At 39.1% G+C, this 23,443-nt stretch overlaps 1 protein-coding gene across 4 annotated transcripts in view; it reads right to left on the bottom strand.

Moving 5' to 3' along the window:
- Nucleotides 1–23,443, bottom strand: part of LOC103472458 (ras/Rap GTPase-activating protein SynGAP-like) — a 57,091-nt gene that overhangs the window by 16,753 nt on the left and 16,895 nt on the right. For 3 of the 4 annotated variants that reach the window (XM_008422106.2, XM_008422108.2, XM_008422109.2), the window contains 12 exons: nucleotides 17,415–17,503; nucleotides 17,205–17,326; nucleotides 12,419–12,572; nucleotides 11,247–11,345; nucleotides 10,913–11,164; nucleotides 10,468–10,803; nucleotides 10,005–10,149; nucleotides 8,331–8,475; nucleotides 6,784–7,020; nucleotides 3,916–4,117; nucleotides 3,013–3,203; nucleotides 1,509–1,716 (listed from right to left, as the gene is read on the bottom strand). In XM_008422106.2, the coding sequence (XP_008420328.1) occupies nucleotides 1,509–1,716; nucleotides 3,013–3,203; nucleotides 3,916–4,117; nucleotides 6,784–7,020; nucleotides 8,331–8,475; nucleotides 10,005–10,149; nucleotides 10,468–10,803; nucleotides 10,913–11,164; nucleotides 11,247–11,345; nucleotides 12,419–12,572; nucleotides 17,205–17,326; nucleotides 17,415–17,503 (2,180 nt within the window). The remainder of the gene's footprint in view (nucleotides 1–1,508; nucleotides 1,717–3,012; nucleotides 3,204–3,915; nucleotides 4,118–6,783; nucleotides 7,021–8,330; nucleotides 8,476–10,004; nucleotides 10,150–10,467; nucleotides 10,804–10,912; nucleotides 11,165–11,246; nucleotides 11,346–12,418; nucleotides 12,573–17,204; nucleotides 17,327–17,414; nucleotides 17,504–23,443) is intronic. The other variant, XM_008422107.2, reaches the window with a different exon arrangement.

The following is a 23,443-nucleotide window of genomic DNA, read 5'->3' as shown; positions in this document are numbered from 1 at the left end:
CATTAATATTTATTGAAACTTCACTCTTTTCCATGTTTAAAAAAATGAATAAATAAAAACAAAAACAGTAATTCTTAATTTACATAACATCATAACATTTAGACAAATAATTTTTGCTTTTTGGAGCATACCTATATTATTTGTCTCCTTCAAACTGGGTCACTAAACTCAGCAAATCACTGAAAGGCTTTTTTTCCTCTAAAACTTTATAATCTGTAGAGAAAACTCCAATTAAAACAGGTAGCAGAGCTGGTTACAACCAGTGCTGTGTTAAAATCTCTTGGGCTCCAATTTAGTTCTTCATTTGGAAAGTAAACTGCTGCCTGGCAATTTTTTCTGACATTGTTCTCTAGTTTCTAAATGAGGAGACTTTCTTGATAAATGTATTTCATCATCAAGCTTTTATGTGGCACACCAACCACGTGTAGTTGTGTTACTTGGCGCCCTGGGTAAGCCACAAAACAGGAGATCGCCCACTTTATGTGCAGCAGACAGGCAGATATGAAACAGGAAGTTTTGGAGTGGTCATGGTGACCTGGACAGTAAGCAGTCGTTCGTTAATTGATTGAGTCATTGACTGGCTGATTCATTGATTGCAGGAGAGCATTAATTAGGTCAGGAGCCTGGAGGTCTATGAAGGACGCTACAGGAAACAATGAGATCCAAAACCTGGCTTTGATAATCTATCGACGGGATGTTTATTAGTCATCCGCTCCAAAAATCTGATCGCCATGAAAGGATGAGTCTCATTTGCATCTTGCCAAAAGCCACACGAGGATTACAATTAATCTGTGGAAGACAATGCCCCAGTTACATGACATCAGAAAAGGCTTGACAATGTTGAAGGCAATGCAGCCACATCTATAATGGAATAGTTAAAAGTGTGGTCATGCTAGAATGGTCCAGTGAAAGTCTGGAGCTAAATTCATCTGAGAATTTGTGGCGAGACTGGAGAATTGAAGCCCACAGATGTACTCTGTCCAGTCTGAAGGAGATCGGACTGTTTTACGAAGTAGAATTGGTGAAACATTTATGTTTCAATGTGCTTTCTGTTACAGCCATTTCACACACGACTTGAGGCAGTTAAAGGTTAAAGTTAAAGGTTAAAGTGAAAGGAGGTTTTACTTTGTGTTGGTAATATCCGAATAAAAAGCACTGATGACAAAATGTGAAAACGTTCAAACAAGATGAATGTTTTTAGCAAGCCACTGCGCCTCAGCAGTCATGAGAAATATGGAAACTTTTTTTTTTCAAATGCAACCAGAGATTTAAACAACCAATGAGGCTAGCCAAATGAAAACACGGCAAGGAACTGGACGCAATTTAACTTATTAAAAAAAAAAAAAAAAAAGTAGCGACTTTCAATGACTTCTCAATGTCAACTGTTTTTTTTTATCTTTTATAATGCAGCATTCGCAAACGTTGGCCGTTTTTATTGAAATGTGAGTTAAAACACCATCATGCCATCAGATGAGGAAGTAAACATGCCAGGACTTAACGCACTCTACCTTCGGATCGGGTTCTGTGATGTCCGAGCTGCTGGTGCAGTACGCAGGGCTGGATCGAGCCAGAGGTGGGCGGGTGACGTAGAACACCTCCCTGGACGAAGAGCGGAGGTCTCGCTCGGCCTGACGCCTCATGTTCAGATTGGAGGAGAGGGACTCTACAGCCGAGACTCCGGTCGTGGGCGACGGGAGGCGCGAGATGTCTATCGAGCTGCAGACAGGCAGAAGAAGAGACTACACTGTGGAAGGACGTCCCTCAGCTCTGATGGATTATGTGCAGCCTGATGTTGTTCACTTATTTTGGGACTGAGGCTGAAGAATTGCTTGGTTTTGATCCCACACACTCGTCTGTGAGGCCTCACAGTATGCATCGATGTATGTGTGATTATATAACAAGTGCATAATAGGGTTCCTACACAATTTTTGATACACAATATTTGCAGACCTTCAAACCCCCACCGTCTAAAGTTCTCAGTACTTGATATTTATTTCACTATGAGTGAATGGCAGATATTTCTACAGACCGAGGAAGGTTTTCATATGGAAAATAGCAGAAAAAAAGGAAGGAAAGAAGGAAGAGATACTTCTCTTGTATCTATATATATATATATATATATATATATATATATATATATATATATATATATATATAAGATATATATATATATATATATATATATATATATATATATATATATATATATATATAGGAAGACAGATGATGGAGAGGAGAAAAACGCTAAACAGGAACAAAGGACAGGTATGACAGGAAAAACAAAAGAAATCAGTTGGAAAAAGACAGAACTGTACAAGAAGGAAGAGAGAAAGAAATGAGGGAGAAAAGAAGATGAGGTGGGAAAAAAAAGGGACGACAGGACACAAGTAAGGGATTGAAGAAAAGACACAAGGGCAGAAGGAGCAAACAAAGTGAGACGGCGTCACTCTTGCATTACCCGTCACTTTTCCACCTGCACCAGTTTTGCATAACTAAAGTTCTGTGTAATCCTTTCATGCTGACCCTCTAAATGATTTCCTTTGTTATTGTTATTAAAACCCAGTCCAACGCAGAAACTGTCTCCTGACAAACCTGGGGAACTAAAGAATCAAAAACAAGGTGAGAAAAGACTCTGGGAAAACAGATGGTGCTGGCAATTAGGGAATGACGAACCACTCTGAAAGCCGGTTGAGGTGCATTAGCATTAGCATTACGGGCTTTTAGAAATACACCAGGGTTGTTTTGAGCTGCTGAACTCTCACTTCCTGTGTACACTTGGCCTTTTTATGAGTCTCTGTTAATAACACCCTTGTGGAGCTGTAAATCCTCTCTTTATGCAGCCTAGGTGCACATTTGCAATCACAGCCATGCAACGGGTCTTTATAGAGCCACAGCGGGGACCGATCCTGCTGGCGCTTTGTTCTATTCGGGGACATGCAAATGCAAGTTTTGTGCCCAGAAGTAATGACAACAGAAAATGTGAAAAAACAACAGGGGGCCATGAGAAGATACCTGTTTAAATCACGCATCATAAGACTTTGGAAATCAGAGGACATAAGGCGATTGAAGGATGGGCGGGAGAAGAGTCTGTCCTTCGGTCTCTCCGGTTGGTGGTTTGTGGGCATGTGGAGCTGCGGATTCCTCAGGGCAACGCTGATGTCATTCAGCAGCCGCGGCAGGGGTCCGAGTTTGAGGATTGCATCCTGCAGGGAGATTATTTTTATTTTTTATTTTTTAAGTAAAAAATAAGAAAACACACTCCTTAACCTTTTGTTGGAGCCGCAAATATGAACAAGCAAAACCAGAAAAGAATAAGTAAATATGATGCCGTTATCAGTTTGAGAAACAAGTCTAAGAAGATAGATGCCGTATTTTTCGGACTATAAGCCGCTACTTTTTCCCACGCTTTGAACCATGCGGCTTAAAGCCCGGTGCGGCTTTCTGTGGATTTTTCTTCAACCACCAGGGGGGGCTCTTTAGCAAGAAGTGAATCATTGGAAGTCAAAATTGGAGAAAGCGCTAATTTTTATTTAGAACAAAGACATGCTAGCAGCAGGCATGACAGATATCTCTTCTATGATGCAGCTTTTAAGTTGAAGGCCATCGATCTGGCAGTACAGGAGGGAAATAGACCTGCTGCACGTAAACTTGGCGTGAACTTAATAAATTCGATAGATTTATTTCCTTTTGGAAAACCAAGAGCGGCGGAGATACTAGCGGCTTATAACCCGGTGCGGCTTATATATGGACGCGCTCTCCAGTCCAGAAAACACGGTAGTTTTAAACAAGAATCCAAATCCTTCTTTCAATGAGATTTTACATTTTGTGCCATTTTATTTCACTAATATCTTTCTGTTCAAAACAAACATGGAACAATGGTGAGCCTTCACAAGTGTGTAATAAAATTTGACCCACCTTACTGAGCTGCCCCATGACTTCCCACAGCAAGCTGTGCAGCATGGACAGCTCCCTACCGAGGTCAATGTAACCCTCAAAGCCTCCGGCGTTTCCTCCAGTGTCCATGTTGGAAATCTCATAGAGGAACTGCTGCATGGAGCCCCACTCCATCTCCAGGAACTCGTTCATGAAATACATGTATTCCTCCTTGGGTCCAAATCTGAAAAGGTGGCGATTAGAAGAGCAGTGAAGAAATAAAAGGGATATGATATTGCTTTTACTAGTACTTTTTCATCAATATTAAGAAAATGTTGACTTTAAAGAAGCCGCTATATTAAGATGAAAAGTTACTTGTAAGTTAGGTTTTGTGTTATTTCAAGTGTCCCGAGATATTTGCAATAGAAATTAAACAGAAATACATAGTAAGATTTTGTGTTTTTGCTGGATGGATGGATGTTTGAGAGTCTTTATTTCTGTTAATTGTGATTCTTTTCTGCTAACATGACATTTAAGATTAGAATATTACATCAGACTAATAAAAAAAAAAGAAATTTTTAAAAACAAAAACGTGAGGTTAATAAAAAGTTTGTTTAATACCTGCCTAAAGGTTGCCATAGTCTAATTTTAATCTTTTACTTAACTTTTTTTGGGGAAAAAATACTTTTAGGAGTATTTTTACTGCAACATAATTTTTACTTTTACTTGAGTAATATGATGACAAAGTATCGCTGCTCTTGAGCAACATTTTTGGCTGCTTTTCCAGCCTCTGGTGACGTATCCGACTGAACCTCGCCATTTGTGAATAAATAATCCTAATTTAATTAGATATACATCTCAGAGAATTCAAATCTCTAGAATGTAATTGGATTAAGAACTGCCACCATCCTGTGTTTAGGAAGAGACCAAAAACATTCGTGAAGCCCAAAGTCTAGAATAGCGATCCGTCAGGTTACGTTGAACCTCCTGCAGTTGTGCTGGAATCAACCAGGCATTTCTGACCTGGTGCTTTTGTTCTCGTTTCTTCGTCTTTTCTGTCCTCTCACCTCCCAGGTGGACAAGGCGGACAGACGTTATTTCTGATTCTGCTGGAGTGAGTTTCTCCTTCCTACCCCCCACTCCGCCTCGCTGTGCGCCCTCAGGATGAGATATTAAATCGAAGGGATGATTCACACAATCCCTCCACTTTCAAACTGCCGTTTCATAATTATACTGAATAAATACATTAAATGAGGATGCTCCTGACTGAACCGGATCACAAATTAATTTGATGAGACCGTATTTAGCTGGATCTAACTCAGGTTTATTTACTTTATTTAAAGTACTTTATCTACAGATTGATTTGTTTTAAATTAGGAAAAAAGTCCATTAAACTAAACTGAGCAGAATTCAACTGAATGCTGGATTTGACTCCATAGGAACAAACATATTCACATCCAAATACTGCATTACATATAGTACTGCAGTACCAATGACATTGCAGTAGCTTTATGTCAGAATTGCTTGGATATAAAGGTGTTTTTAAGGACCTTTGAAGCAAATGTAGGATGTGTTTTTACTTTCTTTAGTATAAAACAAAGATAACTAGGGGAAAATGGAAAGGATGAGGAGTTCATGTATTTGTGGGTAAAAATTGGTCCAAACCAACCAGGCCATAATTGAAAAACTAGCGATGTTAAATTTAAAAACTGTAACCTAATAAGTCCCTGCTCTGCAGAACACAAATCAATTAAATAGAACCTGTCTGGTGAAGTAGGCAATAATATCTAAAAATATAAATAAAAAAAACAGAAAAAGAAGAAAGCAAGTCATAACCGGATTTAAATAAAATGCAAAACCAGATCAGAAAACAAGTTACTGGTATCTATCTGTCTGGAAAAGTTCACAAAGCCATTTTTAAGGCTTTGGGACTCAATTAAACCACAAAGAGAGCCATTTTCCACAAATAGAGGAAATGTGAAACATTTCCCACGGGTGAAATCTTTTTGAAGTTATGTACCCAGTAGGGCCTAAATATAACAGTCCAGAAGGATAACATCACAGTAACAGTCAAGCACGGTAGTGGTAGTGTGATAATCTGATCCTGCTTTGCTGCTTCCTTACCTGGTTGTCTTTTGATTATTATTGGAATCATGAAATCTTCTGTAAGACAGTAAATCCTGAAGGACATGCACAAAGATTCACGGCACACCCAACACTCTGCATCTGAAGGGCTCAAAAACCCTCAAATGTGGTTGAATCAAAATGAAATCCTCTGAAAGGTTGGCCAAATTTCCTCCACAGTGATGTAAATCACTGCTACCAGTTATTGTAAACACTTGATGCAGCTTATCGGGTTTATAATACAATAACTTTATTGGCTTGGTCTGGATTGTTTTTCTCTCTGACTAAATAAACTCATCATCATAAAACATTTAAGAGTGACAAAAAAAGAGCAAAAACTGAAGAAATCAGGGCAATATCTTCTTTACTACATTGTACCCTTAAAATCAAATTTTGTTTAGTGAACATCCAGTTAAGCACAATGAGGTAAGTGTGAGGAGAAGTTTCAAAGTTCTTCGACTGAGTCGGATAAGTCATTCTGGTGACGTGCAACTAAATTTCTGAAGCTTTACCCGCCGCTTCTGTAAGCCAGAGGTTTAAATAAACACGTCAGTGTTCTCGTTTTAAGCAGCGTGTCAGTAAAGAGAGCAAACTGAAAGAAATGTGTCACTGCAGAGAGGCTCTGAGCTCACTGCTGTGTGAGTAACAGCTTAAACCCTCGCAGGCAAAACTGCAATCCTCTATTTCGGCGAGGTTAGGCCATCCCGCCCGACGTGGAGCGCCGAGCGTCTGCAGGTCTAAAAATGAACCACGTCAAATCAGCGCGGCAGAGCCGAGGAGACTCACTTGGTGAAGCTGGCCAGGTTCTGCATCACCTTGGCGATGAGCGTGAGCGTGCGGGACGTGCGCTCGGCCGGGTATTCCTGCATCAGGTTGAACAGGGACGGGGACATGATGGCGGGGCACATGAAGCGCAGGAACAGGGAGGAGCTGATGAGGCTGTCGGCGAGATCCTCTCGCCCTCGCTCGGCGCATCTGGCTCTCCAAGAGGCGAAGACCTCCTTCAGCTCCCGGGGAAAGATGCTGAAACAAGAACATTGTTCTTATTACAGCAGGTGTCAGGGAGAACAGCGAGGTGGAAACGCCGGGAGACTGAAAGTTATAGAAAGTTACCCAACCATATTGCTCTCTTCAAAGAGGAAATGTTTCTGTTTAATACTTTTTTCTTTTTTACAGTGAAGTCTTGCGCTGTTGTTGTTTTTCATACCTCTCTCTTACACAGATGAACGATTTCACTTGAAATCAAACAGACGTCTTAACCTTATCTTGAAACAACACGCAACATCAAAACAGCATCCAATGTTACCCCAACTAAAGTAAAAGCAGTTGTTATAAAAAACCATTAATCTGAGCACAGACATTCAGAGGAAATGGCTATAATTTCACAATTTATCAAAATTTTATGTAACTGAAACTATTGTTCAATGTACGCTTGATATTTCAAGTTGATCAAAGTGAACTTTTAGCCATTAATCTATCACTTTCTGTATCGTTGACCTGTGAAAATGAGGTGGAGCACAGGTCCATTCCTCTTGACTAAAGTGCAGTGAAAAAAAGTATTTTTTCCCCAACAGATTTCCCCTTATTCAATCAAGAATTAACTGTGATTAACCACAATTTCTTAGTTCAGTTTTACTAGTCACATCCAGCTCTGATTACTGCCGGCGTGGGGGGAAAATAAATCAAACAAAATCACTTAAGCAGAAGCTTCCTGACAACATGAATCAGAGTAAAAACCCCAAAGAACATTTCCTCAGATACTTTTCCTGGAGCTCCACTCACACGTCTATCAAGTAAAGTCAGGTTTGCGATCTTTCTAAGAAGTGGTTACAGGAAAATAGCTACTTAGCTATAATGTAATTTTGCAACGCTGCAATGTGAGGAGGAAGGTAGGGAAGGCAAAACATCTCCACATCTTTTTTTTTTTTTGCAGTTTAGATAACTGCAGAGTAGAGAGACATCTTGGGGTCACCAGGGTTCTCGAGCAACAGACATCAGATGCTACATACATGTCAACCAGAGGTTTGTGCTGCAATCCAGGAACAACATCCTAAACATAAAGATGTGGAGTTAGCAGCAGTCTGCTGGTGCTTCAACTGGAATACAGTTGGTGAAACAGTTTCCATTTTCACTATACATATTAGGATATAATTGGTGTTTTAAAAAAAAAAATCTAAGACTTCTTTTGACAAAAGATGAATCGAGTTTCAGGCTTTTTACAGATTTGCAGGGGTTGAATTGTTGAGAGTGCAGCGGATGGTCACAGAGTCTTCAAATGCAAAACATATAATCATAAATTTATCCTCAGTAAGGAATCTGGAATAAGGACAGACCAGAGGGAGTTGATGATCTTGCAGAGTAAAAGCTCGCAGCACATCCGGAGGTTGGCTTGGTGGTCAGCGAGGACTGATGGTGGGACACGCATCGGGTCCACCTCACAGTTCTCCTCAGACTCATATAAGGCTCGAATGAAATCACCTGGAAAGTGGACAACAGAGATCTGGGACTTAGAGGACATTCCTAAGCCAAAGATATGCTGAGAGGCTCAAAAATGCCTGGTAAGGAATGATGATCGTGCCTAAAGAGAAAGGGACATGAGTTGGAGAATGACAAAAATGGCAACATATGGCTGAAATCTATGTATGGGTGATGGGCTTGATTGAAATAAGTTCTTCTTTTATTCAAATTACTTTGTCTCCAAGTCTTCTCACATCGGCGTTCTTTAAAGGCGACATGAACCCCACTGTTTACACTTCTAGGGCAAAACGCATTGGTTTTTAAAGGACGTTTTGATACAATTTGAATTTATGTAAAAGATCACCCATGAAGTACTGTAAAAATAGCCCACTGCATTTCTCCTACATGTCAAATTTCATCTTCATAAATCTTTCCTTAATAACCAGGGGGTTCCAGGCCTGTCCAGCTTGCATGGACAAATGCCATCAACTCCAGCCAAAAATCATCAGTAATCCTCTTTCTTCATCTTCTCGTCTTTACTGATAGATATACTGAGGATGTACAGAAACAGGTATTCTAGGATTTATATATATTACTACTAAGGCTAACTCAGATGGGAACAGTAAAACGTAACAGTGCTATTACCTTCACGTGGAAGAACTGAAAACAATTAATTACTTAGGACAAACTGTGCACCACTGCTAATACTTTTCAAGCAGCATTAAAAGATGTTGACGTGTTCCAGCAGAAAGTCATAAAACATTGTCTTTTGCTTACTTTGGATTGCTAACACAGAAAGAGTTTTTTCATCCATTTAATCTGTAAAACACAAATGTTTACAAAGACTACCATGTGTTTCTGCTCAAATGAAATGCAAACCATCAGAGACAGAGTAGCACCTGCAACTCTTACAATATCTGGCATACAATTCAATCATATTTAGTACTGAATTCAGGTTTGCTTGAGGATCCCCAATTTCTAAATCAGAATTATGACTTCAGGAAGGTGTTTTTTTTGTTGTTGTTGTACTTAAACTTAAAATTAACTTAAAAGTACATCAAAGTCCAAATCACTACTGCTACTGCAAACCTGAGTATGGTAGATAGAAAAAAATGGACGATCTCACTTAAATCAGCTTCATCTAGTCGGTAAACCAGAAGAATCTAGGCTAAATAGTAGTGTTAATATTATTCTCAATATAATAAAACATGAGGAAAATATCTCTTACTAGACGTCAGTAAGGTGGAAAATGAGCATTACATTTTTAAATAAATAAAAATAAATAAGTAAACGGTATGAGATTTGTCAAACATCTGCTTAGATGGGAAGTAAATGTAGAGATAATACATTTTGAAAGATCTAGTCAACAGTCTTTATTGGATACACCTTTTAAATAGCTTGTAAACACAAATGGTGACTGAACCAATCAGATGGCAACTACTCAACGTATTTAGTCATCTAAACAAGGAAGACGCCACCATCTTGTAAGTGACCATCTCATTTTCGGACATTTTCAACTAGATATTTCTAACACCAGAGCTACTTCTTACCTATTGCTTCCTTGAGGTATCTGTGACCTATTAGTTTGAGGTACTCTTCCACAGCCTTTGTAGCGAGTGTGTTTTCCCGAAAGATCAAATGTTCACGGTCCATGAATCGATCCACCTCGCACATCGCCATGTCTGAAAGGAACTCCTACGAGGAGACACGAGAAGTTCAGTAAAACAGAAAGGTTGCAAGTAAGGGAAGTTTATAGTATCATTAATCTACAAGGTAATGTAGTTACAACTGTCAGGAATATACATTAAAAAGAAAAAAAAAGGTTATGAGTACGGTAATTTTAAAACATAACTATTGCATTTAAAAATGCTAATAAATGACTAAGACATGTATTCATTACAGAACTTAATGAAAAACTCCAGGAGTAAATTTGTCAATTTGATAATAAACTGTCTATTGAACAATATTTGCCAAACACAGCCCAGATATTTGGTTGGTTGATACTTCAGTTACCTTTGTTTTCCCTGTGCTCTGAAGAATGTGCACCAGAGCAAACGCCACCTCCTCTTTACTCTTCACGCTCAGCAGCGGCTCCAGCACCGCGCACAGTGTTCGGTAGTTGTTGGTGATGTACTCGGCAAACTCCTTGTACAGCTCCATCGGGAGGATATTCATTGTCTGGTAGCGCGACTTGACACGCAGCGAAGCATTGATCACTTTGGCACTTCCGACGCCGCCACTTTTGGCTAAAACACTGGACTGTATCACCGGGTACCACTGCTCAACAAACTGCCGGCCCGTGATGCTGGATATCGGGATGCTGACAAGGCCGATGTATGTGCTTTTCTCCTAATTTGCAAACGAGATGGATTTTAACCCTGATATGCTTTTGTATTAATTTTTTTTTTTTTTTAGATCAGACATAAAAAAAAAAAAAGTAGCGAAACGCAACGCTTACCTTGCGTCTCTTTTTGTCTGTCTCTTTGTAGAGGTGCAAACGAAGGCTACGAATGGTTGGCAAATTGTTAAACTCAAAATGTTCCCCCCAGAAGACCGTGTCGGTGCGGGGTTTGCTGGTGGTGCGCGCGTACAGCATGTCGTCCAGACAGAGCTCGCAGTAGTAGCGTTTCTTAGCTGGAAGATCTCGAGCCTCGATTATCCACAACTTGAGCACATTCTCCACTCGCCTGCTGTTGTCCTGAAAAGAGTGCTATAACTGCGTTAAACAACCCAGGAGGCTTAAGTGCTAAGCTTAGCTGGACACACACACAAAAAAAATCCACTGAGAATACCTTGTTTGGTTTGACCGCTCGTTGCAGATTCTCAATCCATTTGTCTCTTTCGGAAGCTGATCGGCAGGCAAAACATTTTGTCCCTGAATTGGTGGTTACCTGAAGACCAAACATTTTTCTTTTTTTTATCACACAGATTTCTTTGCAACTGATTAGTTTTTTTTTTCCAATCCAAGTTGTAAGATTTAGGGGTAAAGATGCAGATTACAACTAATTTAAAATACTCCGCGGAGGACAGGCTTATTAGTTTTCACTTGAGTTTTTCCACTCCAGTTCTTTTCTTTTCGTCCTCCCCTGATTATACAAAGTGTAAACCAATTTTTGCTCCCTAAGAGGCTTAAGTGAAATCTGTACATCTGCTGAGTGAAATGCAGCTGTTCTGCTGAACTAAAAATAGCATGAAAAGCCACATCTACCTCAGAGACGAGCGCAAATGTGGTAAGAGCACTTAGACGGGAAAGAGCTAATCTAGACTAATCCAAAATGAACAGAAATTCTCTAAGACAAATTTTTGAGATTAATGAAGCCTATTGCCTGTTCAATACTGATCACTATGTCAACAAAATACTGCCATAATAAACTGAACTTTACTGCATTGTGCTGCACATAGGCTGCACGGTTGCACAGTTATCGGCGCTGTTGCCTTGCAGTAAGAAGTTGCTGGGGTTGAATTCCTGTTAATGGTATTTTGAAACTGTTGCTTCTCTGGCTTCCTCCCACAGTCCATAAATATGCACATTAGATTAATTAACCACTTTAATTAGCCCAGAGGGGATCTGCATTACCCTGCGATGGATTGGCAACCTGCAAATAACCCCAAAATGTCATGCATTTAGTAGGCGTGGGGGATGAATTACGCTTGATTTGAATACGTTTATTTTATAAAGTGTTTTTCGAAGATGACATACGACACAAACCCCACCAAACCTGCAGGTTTGAGCCTTAATCGTTAAACATCTCTGCTCAACAAAACCTGTAACTCCGATAATCTGTTTCATTATATCAGCTCTAATTAACTAATTAACTATATTTATCAAAAGCTCCAGAGAGAAATGAAGAGGCTTGTGCAGTCGTAGCTCAAATGTTACATAATTTCAGCTGGAGGAAAAAAAAAAAAAAGTGACAGGCAGGCAAAAACACAGAAAAGGAAAAGGTTAGAGAGATTAACACACCTCAAAGCAGTACTCTTGTCCTAAAATGCTAGAGTGGACAGGCTTGATAATGGCATCTTCATCCAGAACTAGGTCTAAAGCCTCTGCAGCACTGCTGGGGGAGAGGAGGGACTCATGGGAGTGAGATTCTTTGAAGCTTTGCATCAAGCGAGTCCTGGTGAGAAGAAGGAGACATCGACTTGTATTCAGAATTCATATGGATGTTTTCACAACGTGAGTCGCGGCAGAGAAAAATCATCGAGTGTCGGCGTGTGTTTCAGAAAATTTCACAGAACCTGCCAATTTATTTTACCACGTGGAGCTAAAACACGTGCAAAAATGTATGTCTTTGAATGTTGCCCGTGCATCAGTTCATCAGGGATGACGTTAAAGGAAAAATAAATTCATCCGTGCTCTGGCCAGCCTAGTAAAGCTCAGGTTCCTGGGATTCATATGGATGTTACTTTACTGCCTATCGACAAATGCAAACCCTTAAAAAAATATTAACACCCTACATGACATTCACATTCACAAGATTTTTTTCTGCGATAACAATGTGTCTGTCTCGACCTCTGAACTTTAACGTCTTGCACACTAAAATAAACTGGCTTTGGGGAGAAAACACAGTGAAATAGGGATAAACAATCTTATCCTGCCACATACTGAAAGTTATAGTTTCTGATGTTGCACACATTGATATTAAAATGATCTCAGTGATTAAATATACTGCGCCATTTTAGAACAAGCTAATTACAAAACAATTTTCAGCCCTAACAACAAAGTAACAAAAGAAGAAATAAAGCGATGTTATGGTGTGACATAGAAAATGAACGACAAAGTTTAACTGCAGTGTGTGTGTGTGCGTGGGGTCGTTTGTCCTTGGCAAGTTGTTTCAGATGTCCTTTATTCACTTGTGCTTGGTTTTAAAATTGCTCCATATCCTCAGCAGGACAATGTAGTTTTCCAGGATCATAAAAAGGCTGCAGAGCAGCAGAATCCTAACAAAGACACCTTGATTTCACACAGAATATGGCGCAACTGCAGGATGCCCTGATGGGTAAGAGGTGTCCCGAGGTAAGCCTGCACAATAACAGGCAGAATGAGTTATTGTTGTGGCTGATGCTTAGTGCTAGAAAACAGCCCGCAGTGGCTGCTGCTGTGCTGATGGTTGGAAAACACACTTCTCTGATTTGCTTTCCCCCTTTCTCTTTTAAGGGCAAATGAAAAGTTTGTATTTTAGCCAATAGTAGCTATGCAAAGAAAAAAAACAGCAATGAGGTTGAGGAGAGATGACCTTAAAGATGGAGATATGAAGCTGATGACGTCACAAGCTTCTGATAGTGGCAGCATTATGTTGCTGAGCTGTTTGCTGCAGGAGGGACTGGTGCACTTCACCAAATAGGTGGCATCAAGAGAAAATACCATTTTGTGGAAATACTGAAGCAACATGTCAGTGAGAGAACTGCAGCTTTCATGCAAACTGGTCTTCCAGTTTGTTACACAGGGCCTTCAGGAAAATAAACTCAATGTCTGATTATCACAAAACCTTGATTTTAGTTCCATAAAAAATGTGTAGGTAGAGGAATGAGCCAACATCTCAGCAAACTGTTGTGAGAAAAAGGAAAGTTAAAACATCAGAACCAAGTCCAACAGTTTAACAAATGTAAGTTTCAGGTTAAAAAAAACAACAACTCATTATTCTGCCCACTAGCAAATACAAATAATTTTGGTAAACCAAACTGACCTGAAACAGGGAAAAGGTTAGTCTAAATAACAATCTTTAATACTCGTCAGTATAACATATAATCATTTTTTAGATCCATATTCACTTTTGGAGTTAAAAACTAACCTCCAGGTAAGTTTAGGTATTTTAACATGATGTTTCTGAAATCCTCTTTATCGTGTATTTTAGGTTGAACTGGTTCTACAGTCCAACCTCACAATTCTGCAGTCTTTTCTAGTATCTTCTCTTCAAAGCAGTCAGACGTTCCTGCAATCTTTTAAAGTGGACACTTTGTTATTATTTTGTTGAAGCTTGATCTAGAAATCGTCCTGGTGCACAGAAAATATCACATGTCACAGGGTACATGCCTTGGGAAAAACTGGTCTAATCTCTGTGGTGGAAGTGGATGCACAGGGGTGAACCAAACTGAAGCACTCTGTGAGAATAAACCTTTTTGTTGAGAAAGGATGGGAGTGTTATTATCTCCGTCACTGGCTCCCGAATCATTTCAGGGTCAGGTGAATCTGACTGAAGCTAAATAAGAAGCGGCAAATTGATTTGGCGGCACACATAGATTTGAGTACAGTACCAAAAAAAAAAAAAAAGACTAAAAGGCTGGTCAGTTTTCGGAGATTCAATTTCATCTCACACAGACTACGATAAGGGAATGTTTTCTCCCTCATCGTGTTTTCTTATTCGAAAATGTTGAAATTTAAGATGGATTATTTTTTTTGCAAAAAGGCAGGAGGATTGACGGAAACAAAAAACAAAAAAACACCTGATAAAACAGTTGATAAATATGCAGATTTAATGCCGATCGTCACTGAATAATCATGTCTGCCGCGCATAAAAAGTGCTCTGATAAAATCGACAGACTTTGGCAGCCGAGCCAGAGCAGCTGCGTCGAAAAGCTCGAGTGTGAAGTTGGATGCCGAGGGTTTACAGGAAAGTCAACTTAACGCTGCCGAGTGAATTAAAGCGTGTGTGGGCAGGACTCAAAGCGAGCTGTGCGGGCAGCTGTCTGAGGCAGCGGTGAGAGGGGCGCGCCGACTTAAACCCCAACATCATTTAGCTTTCGCTCACAGGCTCCATCCCTGCTTCTCCCCCCCACACACACAATCCACCGGGTTAATTTATGATTTATTTCAACATCTGAAACACTGCATTTTAGCACACCAGGTTTTCCCACATCCTCTGCTAAATGACACTTTCTTCGTTTTCCCATGTCGGACATCCGCACCAGCCCCAAATATGTCTGCAAAGCGCCTCCCGCTGTGACGGGAAAGTCTGCCGTCAGCGATACATTTTTACTCCCTCTTGACATTCTTGTATTTCCCATATGGGCTTCGTGACTGGATTGTGTGAAGGTTGCATAAAATTTTGAAGCGTGAGATCCAGCTGAGGATGTGACCCTCCTCTTCCCCACACACATACACACGCACGCACGCACGCACGCATGCACGCACGCATGCACGCACGCACACACACACACACACACACACACACACACAAAACAATAGAAGAAGCCTGTCATGAGACGCTCCAAAGCTGCTGCATCTCGACAAAATGTAAAAAAGAAAAAAGGCTAAATAAATAAAAGCTTCTCAGACAAGATAAATGTGGTGGAAACAATTCTTCTGGTGTCACTAGAGCTTCACTTTGTTTCTATTTTTTTTTAAACTAAATTAACTTTCATTGTGAAAGCATGACTGATTGAACTTCTTTTATCAAGACAAAAAGTATCACAGTTGCATATCAAATAATTTAATCGCCCCACTGCAAACTAGTTTTAGTTGCACATGTAGTTCAGATGTTTGCAATAAACACATTACAAACCAACAGTTTAAATAGGTTGGAGAGATTTTGTCCAAACTTAACTCCAAATCCTACTTTTAATGTCAATGTCATTTAGCACAACTAGGACACAACAATAATCTTTTCCAGCATCCCATCGGATGACTTTTTGAAGTAAAATTTTGAAGTAAAATTTAACTCCCACTGGGCCAAGAGAAGCAATGTTGTTTGTTTGTCACTTGTGTATCGGATTTTGTCACCAGAGTAAAAAACGCTGAACTGACTGCAGAAAACGCTTAGCGAGATCTTGTGGCAGCGGCCACTGAGGTTTCAAATCCAACCAAAGAACTCTGAGAAATGCACCACAGCTAACCTAAGGACACAAGAAGAGTCAGCTACAACTTGCTCACAACTCTACAAATAAGTAGAGTTGTGAATCAAAACCTGAACTTTTCACGCCTATGGATCAGTAGTATGCCGGGAAGACGACAAATAAAGCTCACATTGAACAGAATTACAACCCTAGAGTAAAACACATTGATGCTCTGGGATTTCTCTTCTTCCCCTGGTACCCGTAGCCTGCACTGACTGCAAAGCAGACGGATTCAACAAGAATCCCACGGTTCCCAAGCTTATCTCAGAGTTCATCAAAGCCTGGTTTCAGAAAACGTCCAGCGCTGCTTTCATTGTCGTTTTACTTAAACTCTACTGAAAATCTCTGGTGGGATTGGAAAAAGGTTGTGACAGCACGGAAACCGAGGAATATAAATGAACCGAAGCCCATTCACCCGCATGTAGAGAGCTTCGATTCCTCAGAGATCCCGCCAGACTCTGCAGTCCAGTTATGAATCACATTTGCAGCAGGTCAAAGGAAAAGGTTGCTCTTTTGAGCATTTAATAAGCTGATCTTGACGGGGTTGAATAATTTTGAGGCCGGTATTTAAAGCTGACATTTTGAGTTGAATTTGAAGAAAGCATTTGTAGAATTAGTCGAGCGCTTCTTGTTTTATTTATTATTTTTGGATCTAGCATGTATGTTTTGCACAGAAACCCAGCTAGCAGTGGGGGCTGAATAATTTTAGGTGCCACCGTAAATGTTGGCCTCTCAAAACATTTGGACTTTTTTCCAGTTTTTGTCGCAGCCCAATCAAACAACATCTGGGTGCTGGTTTATGTTGGGACCAAAACAAGCCAGCAGTGAAGAGAATGTTCAAAAAAAAAAAAAACTTCATAAAAACCTGAAACGTACCAGTTCTTTTGTTTTCCACAAGCCGAACTTGCAAAACTTACCTCTCTTGGTCAGCACTACGAAACCGGGGCAGAATCATCTGTTTGAAGCTGCTGGTCCGGTCCAGCTTCGGCTGACTCTTCGCTCTCTTGATGGAGCCCTTCAGCCTCCGATTGAGAAAACTCTAAAGATTAAACACAACAAAGATCCCATAAACACCTCAGCGAGTCTGTACCAATGACGCTCGATCTGGTGTTTTTGGCTGAACTCACCGGCTGCCTGAAGGGCTGAGGTGTCGTGTTAGGAGGCGTCTCCATACTCGACTGTCTTACAGAGGCAAAACTTGCCCTGCGGGATTGGTCTGCAAGAGGACAATGTCATGAAGAAGGAAGCGAGAAAAACAGTCATGAATAAGATTTACATTGTTTACAAATTAGTTGTGCTCTAGAATGTTCTATATTATCTTATAAATCTTAATTATAAAGGAAGGTCTTCTTGAGATAACACATATTTTAATTCTCACAGTCACTGTCAACATGATTGCAAGATTCCAGTGCATTTTTATGGTCTGTTAGACTTTTGATTATTTCTAATGAAAGTTTATTGTTGAACACTGTATTGTTCATTACATTGAACATAAAGCGTCTGACATAAAAAAAAAAATATGTATTTCAACAGTTTCCAAATACATAAAAAAAAAAAAGTATTTTCAAGTTGCTGCAACTAACCATGATTTTATCAAAGCTGAGTTAAATTTTAGGAACCACACCATCTGGCTTTAATCTATACCAGAACTTTACAATGAAGAAACCATTAAAATTGTTCTGACAACATGAAGTAGGCCAACAAATCTCAAAGCAACACATCACAGCCACATCTAAACAGATAAGACAGAGGAGATAAGACAGCTTTATTGCCATTCTACGCACAAGGCGGGCGGTACAAAGACATTTTCTTGGCAGCACTCTGAAATACAACAAAAACGTACAGCGAAAGAGTTTACATTTAGGGTACAACTATCAGCATTTCAGAGAAAAACAATAAATCAAGTCCACAGTCGGACACGGTGGTGGTAGTGTGATGGTCTGGGGCTGCTGTGCAGCTGTGAGAAAATGATCAACATCAGGACTAGGAAATGTTTTGAACTGCACAGCTTAGTGTAGAATTATGCAAAAGAAAAGTTGATGCAAGAGAAATATGGGAAGTGAAGCCCACAGTCTGTGATGACTCATCTGGATACCTATAGCTTTAGTCTGCCCTTATGCTTGCACAAACTCAGCAACATGGTGATGGATCTATGAAAGTATGAGCAACTATCTTTAGGAAATCTCAGCTGACGCTTTTTCTGCATGGCCAAGAAAGATGATGTCAATGTAAACCTAAATCAGGAGGTTTATTTCTTCTCTTCCATGCTGTCTAAAGGCTGGCCTAAGCAGGAATTTAAAAATAACCGCACAGTAGTGAGTATTTCTTACACTTACTAAAGCTCTACAAAAGGTAAAACATGTTATTACTGTACTGTGAACTTTAAGATGCTGCTTCTTTCAGCCACACATTGTGGAATATGGTATACTTCTTTAAAAGATTTTAACCTCCGTTCTTATCTTTACCATTTTTTCTCTTATTATTTAGTAGCCTATTTGCACACATCAGATGTGAGAAACCGTTTTCTTCTCATAGTGTCAAGTATCAATAAAGTCTTAATAAATGTGAGATAACACATAATTCCTGGACCCAACACTGCCTATTGTCCTCTCTTCCCAAGTTAATGCCTGACAGTAAATCCTTAAGATGTTTGAAAAGTAATAACGTTTCCACCAGAAAACAGTTAAAAACTGAAAGAAAGAAAGAAAGAAAGAAAGAAAGAAAGAAAGAAAGAAAGAAAGAAAGAAAGAAAGAAAGAAAGAAAGAAAGAAAGAAAGAAAGAAAGAANAAGAAAGAAAGAAAGAAAGAAAGAAAGAAAGAAAGAAAGAAAGAAAGAAAGAAAGAAAGAAAGAAAGAAAGAAAGAAAGAAAGAAAGAAAGAAAGGAGCTTTTAACAAGAAAGAAAGAAAAAAGAAAGAAGCTTTTAACATCCCTGCCGGAGGACACCGACATAAAAAACCTCAAGACTTCATGGACAATTAAAATTCAGAAAGTATGAGGCAGTATTTATGCTAAACAAATGTAATAATTATTAAATAGTATTAAAAAAAAATGCATTTGTCGTCTACTTCAGGTTGGCTGGCAAGTTTTAAATAAGTGATTTCTTGATTTAACAGGTCAGTCAGTAATCTGGCCTGAGTGGTTTGTGAAATCAAACCTGAAAATGTGATTAATCATCTTAAATTGTGGTTTAACAAGGCAGTCAATTATATTGACGTATAACACCTATTTGGTCACATTTAGTGGGAAACTAGAAATATTTCAGAGAGCCTTCAGCTTAACTAGCATAGAGCTAATTGACTGAACAGAACGGATGCCACTTAATCTGCATTTCAAGATTTATTTATAAATTTAAACATCCAATTCACCCTCTGCCATAAAACACAAATAAGCCTATTAAGTACAAATGTGAGTATAAGCTCAAATTCTTGAAGTATCTCCTTAATTCCTGCATTTTTACGCCTGGATTATTCTGGTTATGTAATAAAACGTGCAGATTGATCTGTAATGTCTCAGGGGGGGTGGGTTGTTGTTTTTTGTTTTTTATAAATCTAGACGCAGGTCTCATATTGTTTTTCACTCCACGGTTCTATTTTCGGCAGTGACTGATCTGATCTGTTGGGTTTTTTTTTTTTTCTTTTTTTTTTAGAACTTGGCCATTACCCTGAGGAGCCGTTTCATCCTTTTTGTCTCCTTTATTTTTTGCAAAGAGAATCAAGACACGCTGTCATCCTATGATTTTGATTTCCTCGCTCTCAGTGCCTGTAAGTCGGCTACTCTCCAGGTTCTATTCTGAATCACAGCTAATTGTTTGGTACCCATGGTAACAACTCCAAGGGCTTCTACTTGAAGTGTAAAAGATATTGGCACAAAAAAAAAAACTGCACAGCAACGATGATAGAAAAACACCAAGCAACACACCGCAAGCAGTTGCATTTCTTCAAACCAGACGTGCAGAAAGGAGTCATCAGACGTATCAGCAGGCTCTGAGGGGCAATCACCCTCAGCTGGGGGGAAAGACTTCAGATTTTTATGAGTGTGTTCACGTGGAGCTAAATCACAACGCAGCAAACCAATTGAATGACCTTGCAGGGAAAGAAAAAAAAAAAAAAAATATATATATATATATATATTTTGCGTGTGTCTATAGTCGCTTGCAATGAGGACTGATTAAAGTAAACGTTACATATTAGAACACATGGATGTGTTCGGTCGGGCCATTCTGAATGTAAATTGCTCTCAAGACGGAGCGTGTGGGTGGCAACAGCCTCTAGCTAACTATGATACAGAGAGAGAAAGACGGAGAGAGAAAGACTAAGAGTGGGTGTTAAAGAAACATAGTCAACCTTTATCGTGTCTAATAATAAATGTTGGGAAACTTAGCATTTTTGACACTTTTGTACCTAAAATAGTGCATGAACAAATATTGATTCCACAGTTTTTAATAGGATAGAAGACATAAGAACTATAGCTAATATGATACAAAGTCTAAGATATTACTTTTAATTGTTCTGGATTAGAATGTGACTACAAGATTGGGTTTGAATGAGAATAATCTTGAATTTAGGCACACATCGATTGTGCAGTGAATTGCAAAAGTATTAATATTCTTTAATCTCATAGCACTGGATAAAATCAGCGGAGACCAGAAACATGCAACCAAGAGGCCCAATGGTGACTCTGGAGTGGCTGCAGAGAGCCGCAGCTCAGGTGAGCAAGTTTTTCGATTGGAGAGCTTTTACCTGTGAACCCCACAAAATCTGTCCTTTGTGAAAAAGTCACAAGCAGAAAATCACTGCTAAAAAGAAGAAGTAAGAAGTCCTGTTTGTACTTTTCCACAAGCCATGTAGGGAATGCAGCAAACATGTAGAAGAAGGAGCTCTGGTCATCTATGCGTAACATCAGCCATGCAATTTTAGTATTACATACTGTCTATTGTCTATAAACTGTCTAGGCAGAAAACTTTAATTTGGTAAAGCAACTGGACTTCCTTAAAATATTTAAAAATTAAATGTTGGATCCAAAAAGGCAATGTTTCTTTGTAATGCTTTCAAGCAGACAGAACCCATTTAATCTCAACATTTACACAAATCCATAATATATATGTAATAACTATAAAATTAGTCGAAGCTTTATGTACTGCAATTACAGGTCTTTATGCAAATATGCCTGTGTAAAAATGTATTCTTTTAGCAACTTCAGTGGTGCTAAAAGCTGCAACAACATGCAAAGTTGATTTTCCAATTATTGAAATCCCTAGAGAGCTATTCCCAGAAAAACTGGCATATTAAGATGAACTAAATATGATATTTGGAGACTATCAGTATAGAGGAGTGGAGGGTTTTAAACCACAACAGTAGCGAAGGAAGTCCCTGTCCTCAGGTCTTATTAAAAACAAATCCCAAGATTCGAAGTGATCAAGTTTTCGCACATAGCATAGAAGCTGTTAACCTTCTCTCTCCGTTTCATTTGCTCACAGTGTTACCGGAGATTTAGGTTCTCTGGAGAAAAACTGCAGAGTCAAAAATGAAATTCTGGCCCAAATTCCCCGAGAAAAACAGACAGGTTTCAGCTGGGTTGGGTTATTGCAGACAAAATGCAACTAAATGTGTCCATTTTAGCAAAGTGCAGTCAAGCAGCTACATGCATTATATGTCTTTAACCCCCAAAAAACTAAATAATACTTAGGTAAATGCTATTCAGGTAATGCTATCTGAGTAAGACTGAAATAGATTTCATTGTGGCTGCCTGTTTTGTTGATATTGCACTCTAGCTTGAATGGTGTATTTCCAGTCACAGGACACAAACATGGGATCTCGGTGTGACTGGTCTGGAGCATCTGACAACAACAGGCCTGCAGTGACTCACAGACAGGCCTGCTGGGGCAGATACTGCATTCATGTCACATGGAAGTGTCTGTAATTACCATATTCCATCTAGTAAACACAGTTCATGACAGCAGCTAACCAGCAATTATGGGAAAACAATTTGCTCTTTTTCTGATAGCTTCAATCCGCAACGTAGGTCAATTAGGTTACTTTAAAATATATTTTCTATCAAAGTCCTCTGGTAAAGTAGGTTTTGAATTCAAACTGCAGTGCAAAAAATTTTAATTATTGAACATATTGAACATTTCTCTTGATGATAGTGACGTGAAATTGAAGCCAGATGTTGATAATGACCCCGAGTGAAAACCCACTCAGGAATAAAAACAAATGCATCTATAAATTTATATTAAATTAAAAGAATGTCCTTCTTTTCACCTCAGGAACATTGCCAGATTTAGAAATATCTTTTCCAGGAGTGAATGCGGAAAAAGACTGATCCATTGTTACTTTAAGGCTAGTGTAATAAGAAGTTCACAAAATTTTACGCAACCTGCTGGGTCTCAATAGATAGAAAACTTCTTAAATTAATTTAAATAATTAACCGAACTTATCACAATGTTTGACAACTAGGATTAATTATAATGCATGTGTGACTTAATTGAAATGACTTGCTTGTAAAGCGCCTCAGGATAACATTTGTTTTTACATTTGCTATGTAAATAAACCAAAGTGAAGTAAATTAGTTTATGTTTAATAAAGGAATGACACAGCTAATACTGAACATATCAAAATAAGCTCTACAAAGGCAAAGAAAAAGCCAAGAGTAAATACTGATTTTTGTCAGTATTTCGAATGCATTTCTGCTCTCATCTGCAAATTATTTTGCAGATACAAATTAAATTGTCGCCCAGCTCGGTCTGATGGGCTATAAAAAGATTTCTCATTACCATGCTTTCACAAAAGGAGCATCTCATTATGATTAAAAGCAAAGACCTCTTAAGACCTTCAAAAAACCCCAATCATTGCAAAACATACTGATGGAACTGGTCATGGCCACATATCAAAATTTCTCACCCCATGTGGTTTTTCTATGCACGCCGCACAAAAACTATGTTGAAGCTAGTTTCCAGTTTGCTACGCAACATTTTGACGAGACGTTGGAAATATTGGGAGAATATGCAATAGTCTGGTCAAATCATCAGGAAATATAACTCTGGATGTGATTGAAGAAAAGTGGGACATCGGCTGAATTTACATAATGTAAATCTAGTGCCATTTTCACCCAGCTGAATTGACAGTTATATTACTTCCACTTCTTTTATATATATA

This window comes from Poecilia reticulata, linkage group LG11 (genome assembly GCF_000633615.1).
Source record: "Poecilia reticulata strain Guanapo linkage group LG11, Guppy_female_1.0+MT, whole genome shotgun sequence".
Classification (NCBI taxonomy): domain Eukaryota; kingdom Metazoa; phylum Chordata; class Actinopteri; order Cyprinodontiformes; family Poeciliidae; genus Poecilia; species Poecilia reticulata.
This window is presented reverse-complemented; position numbering and strand designations above follow the sequence as displayed.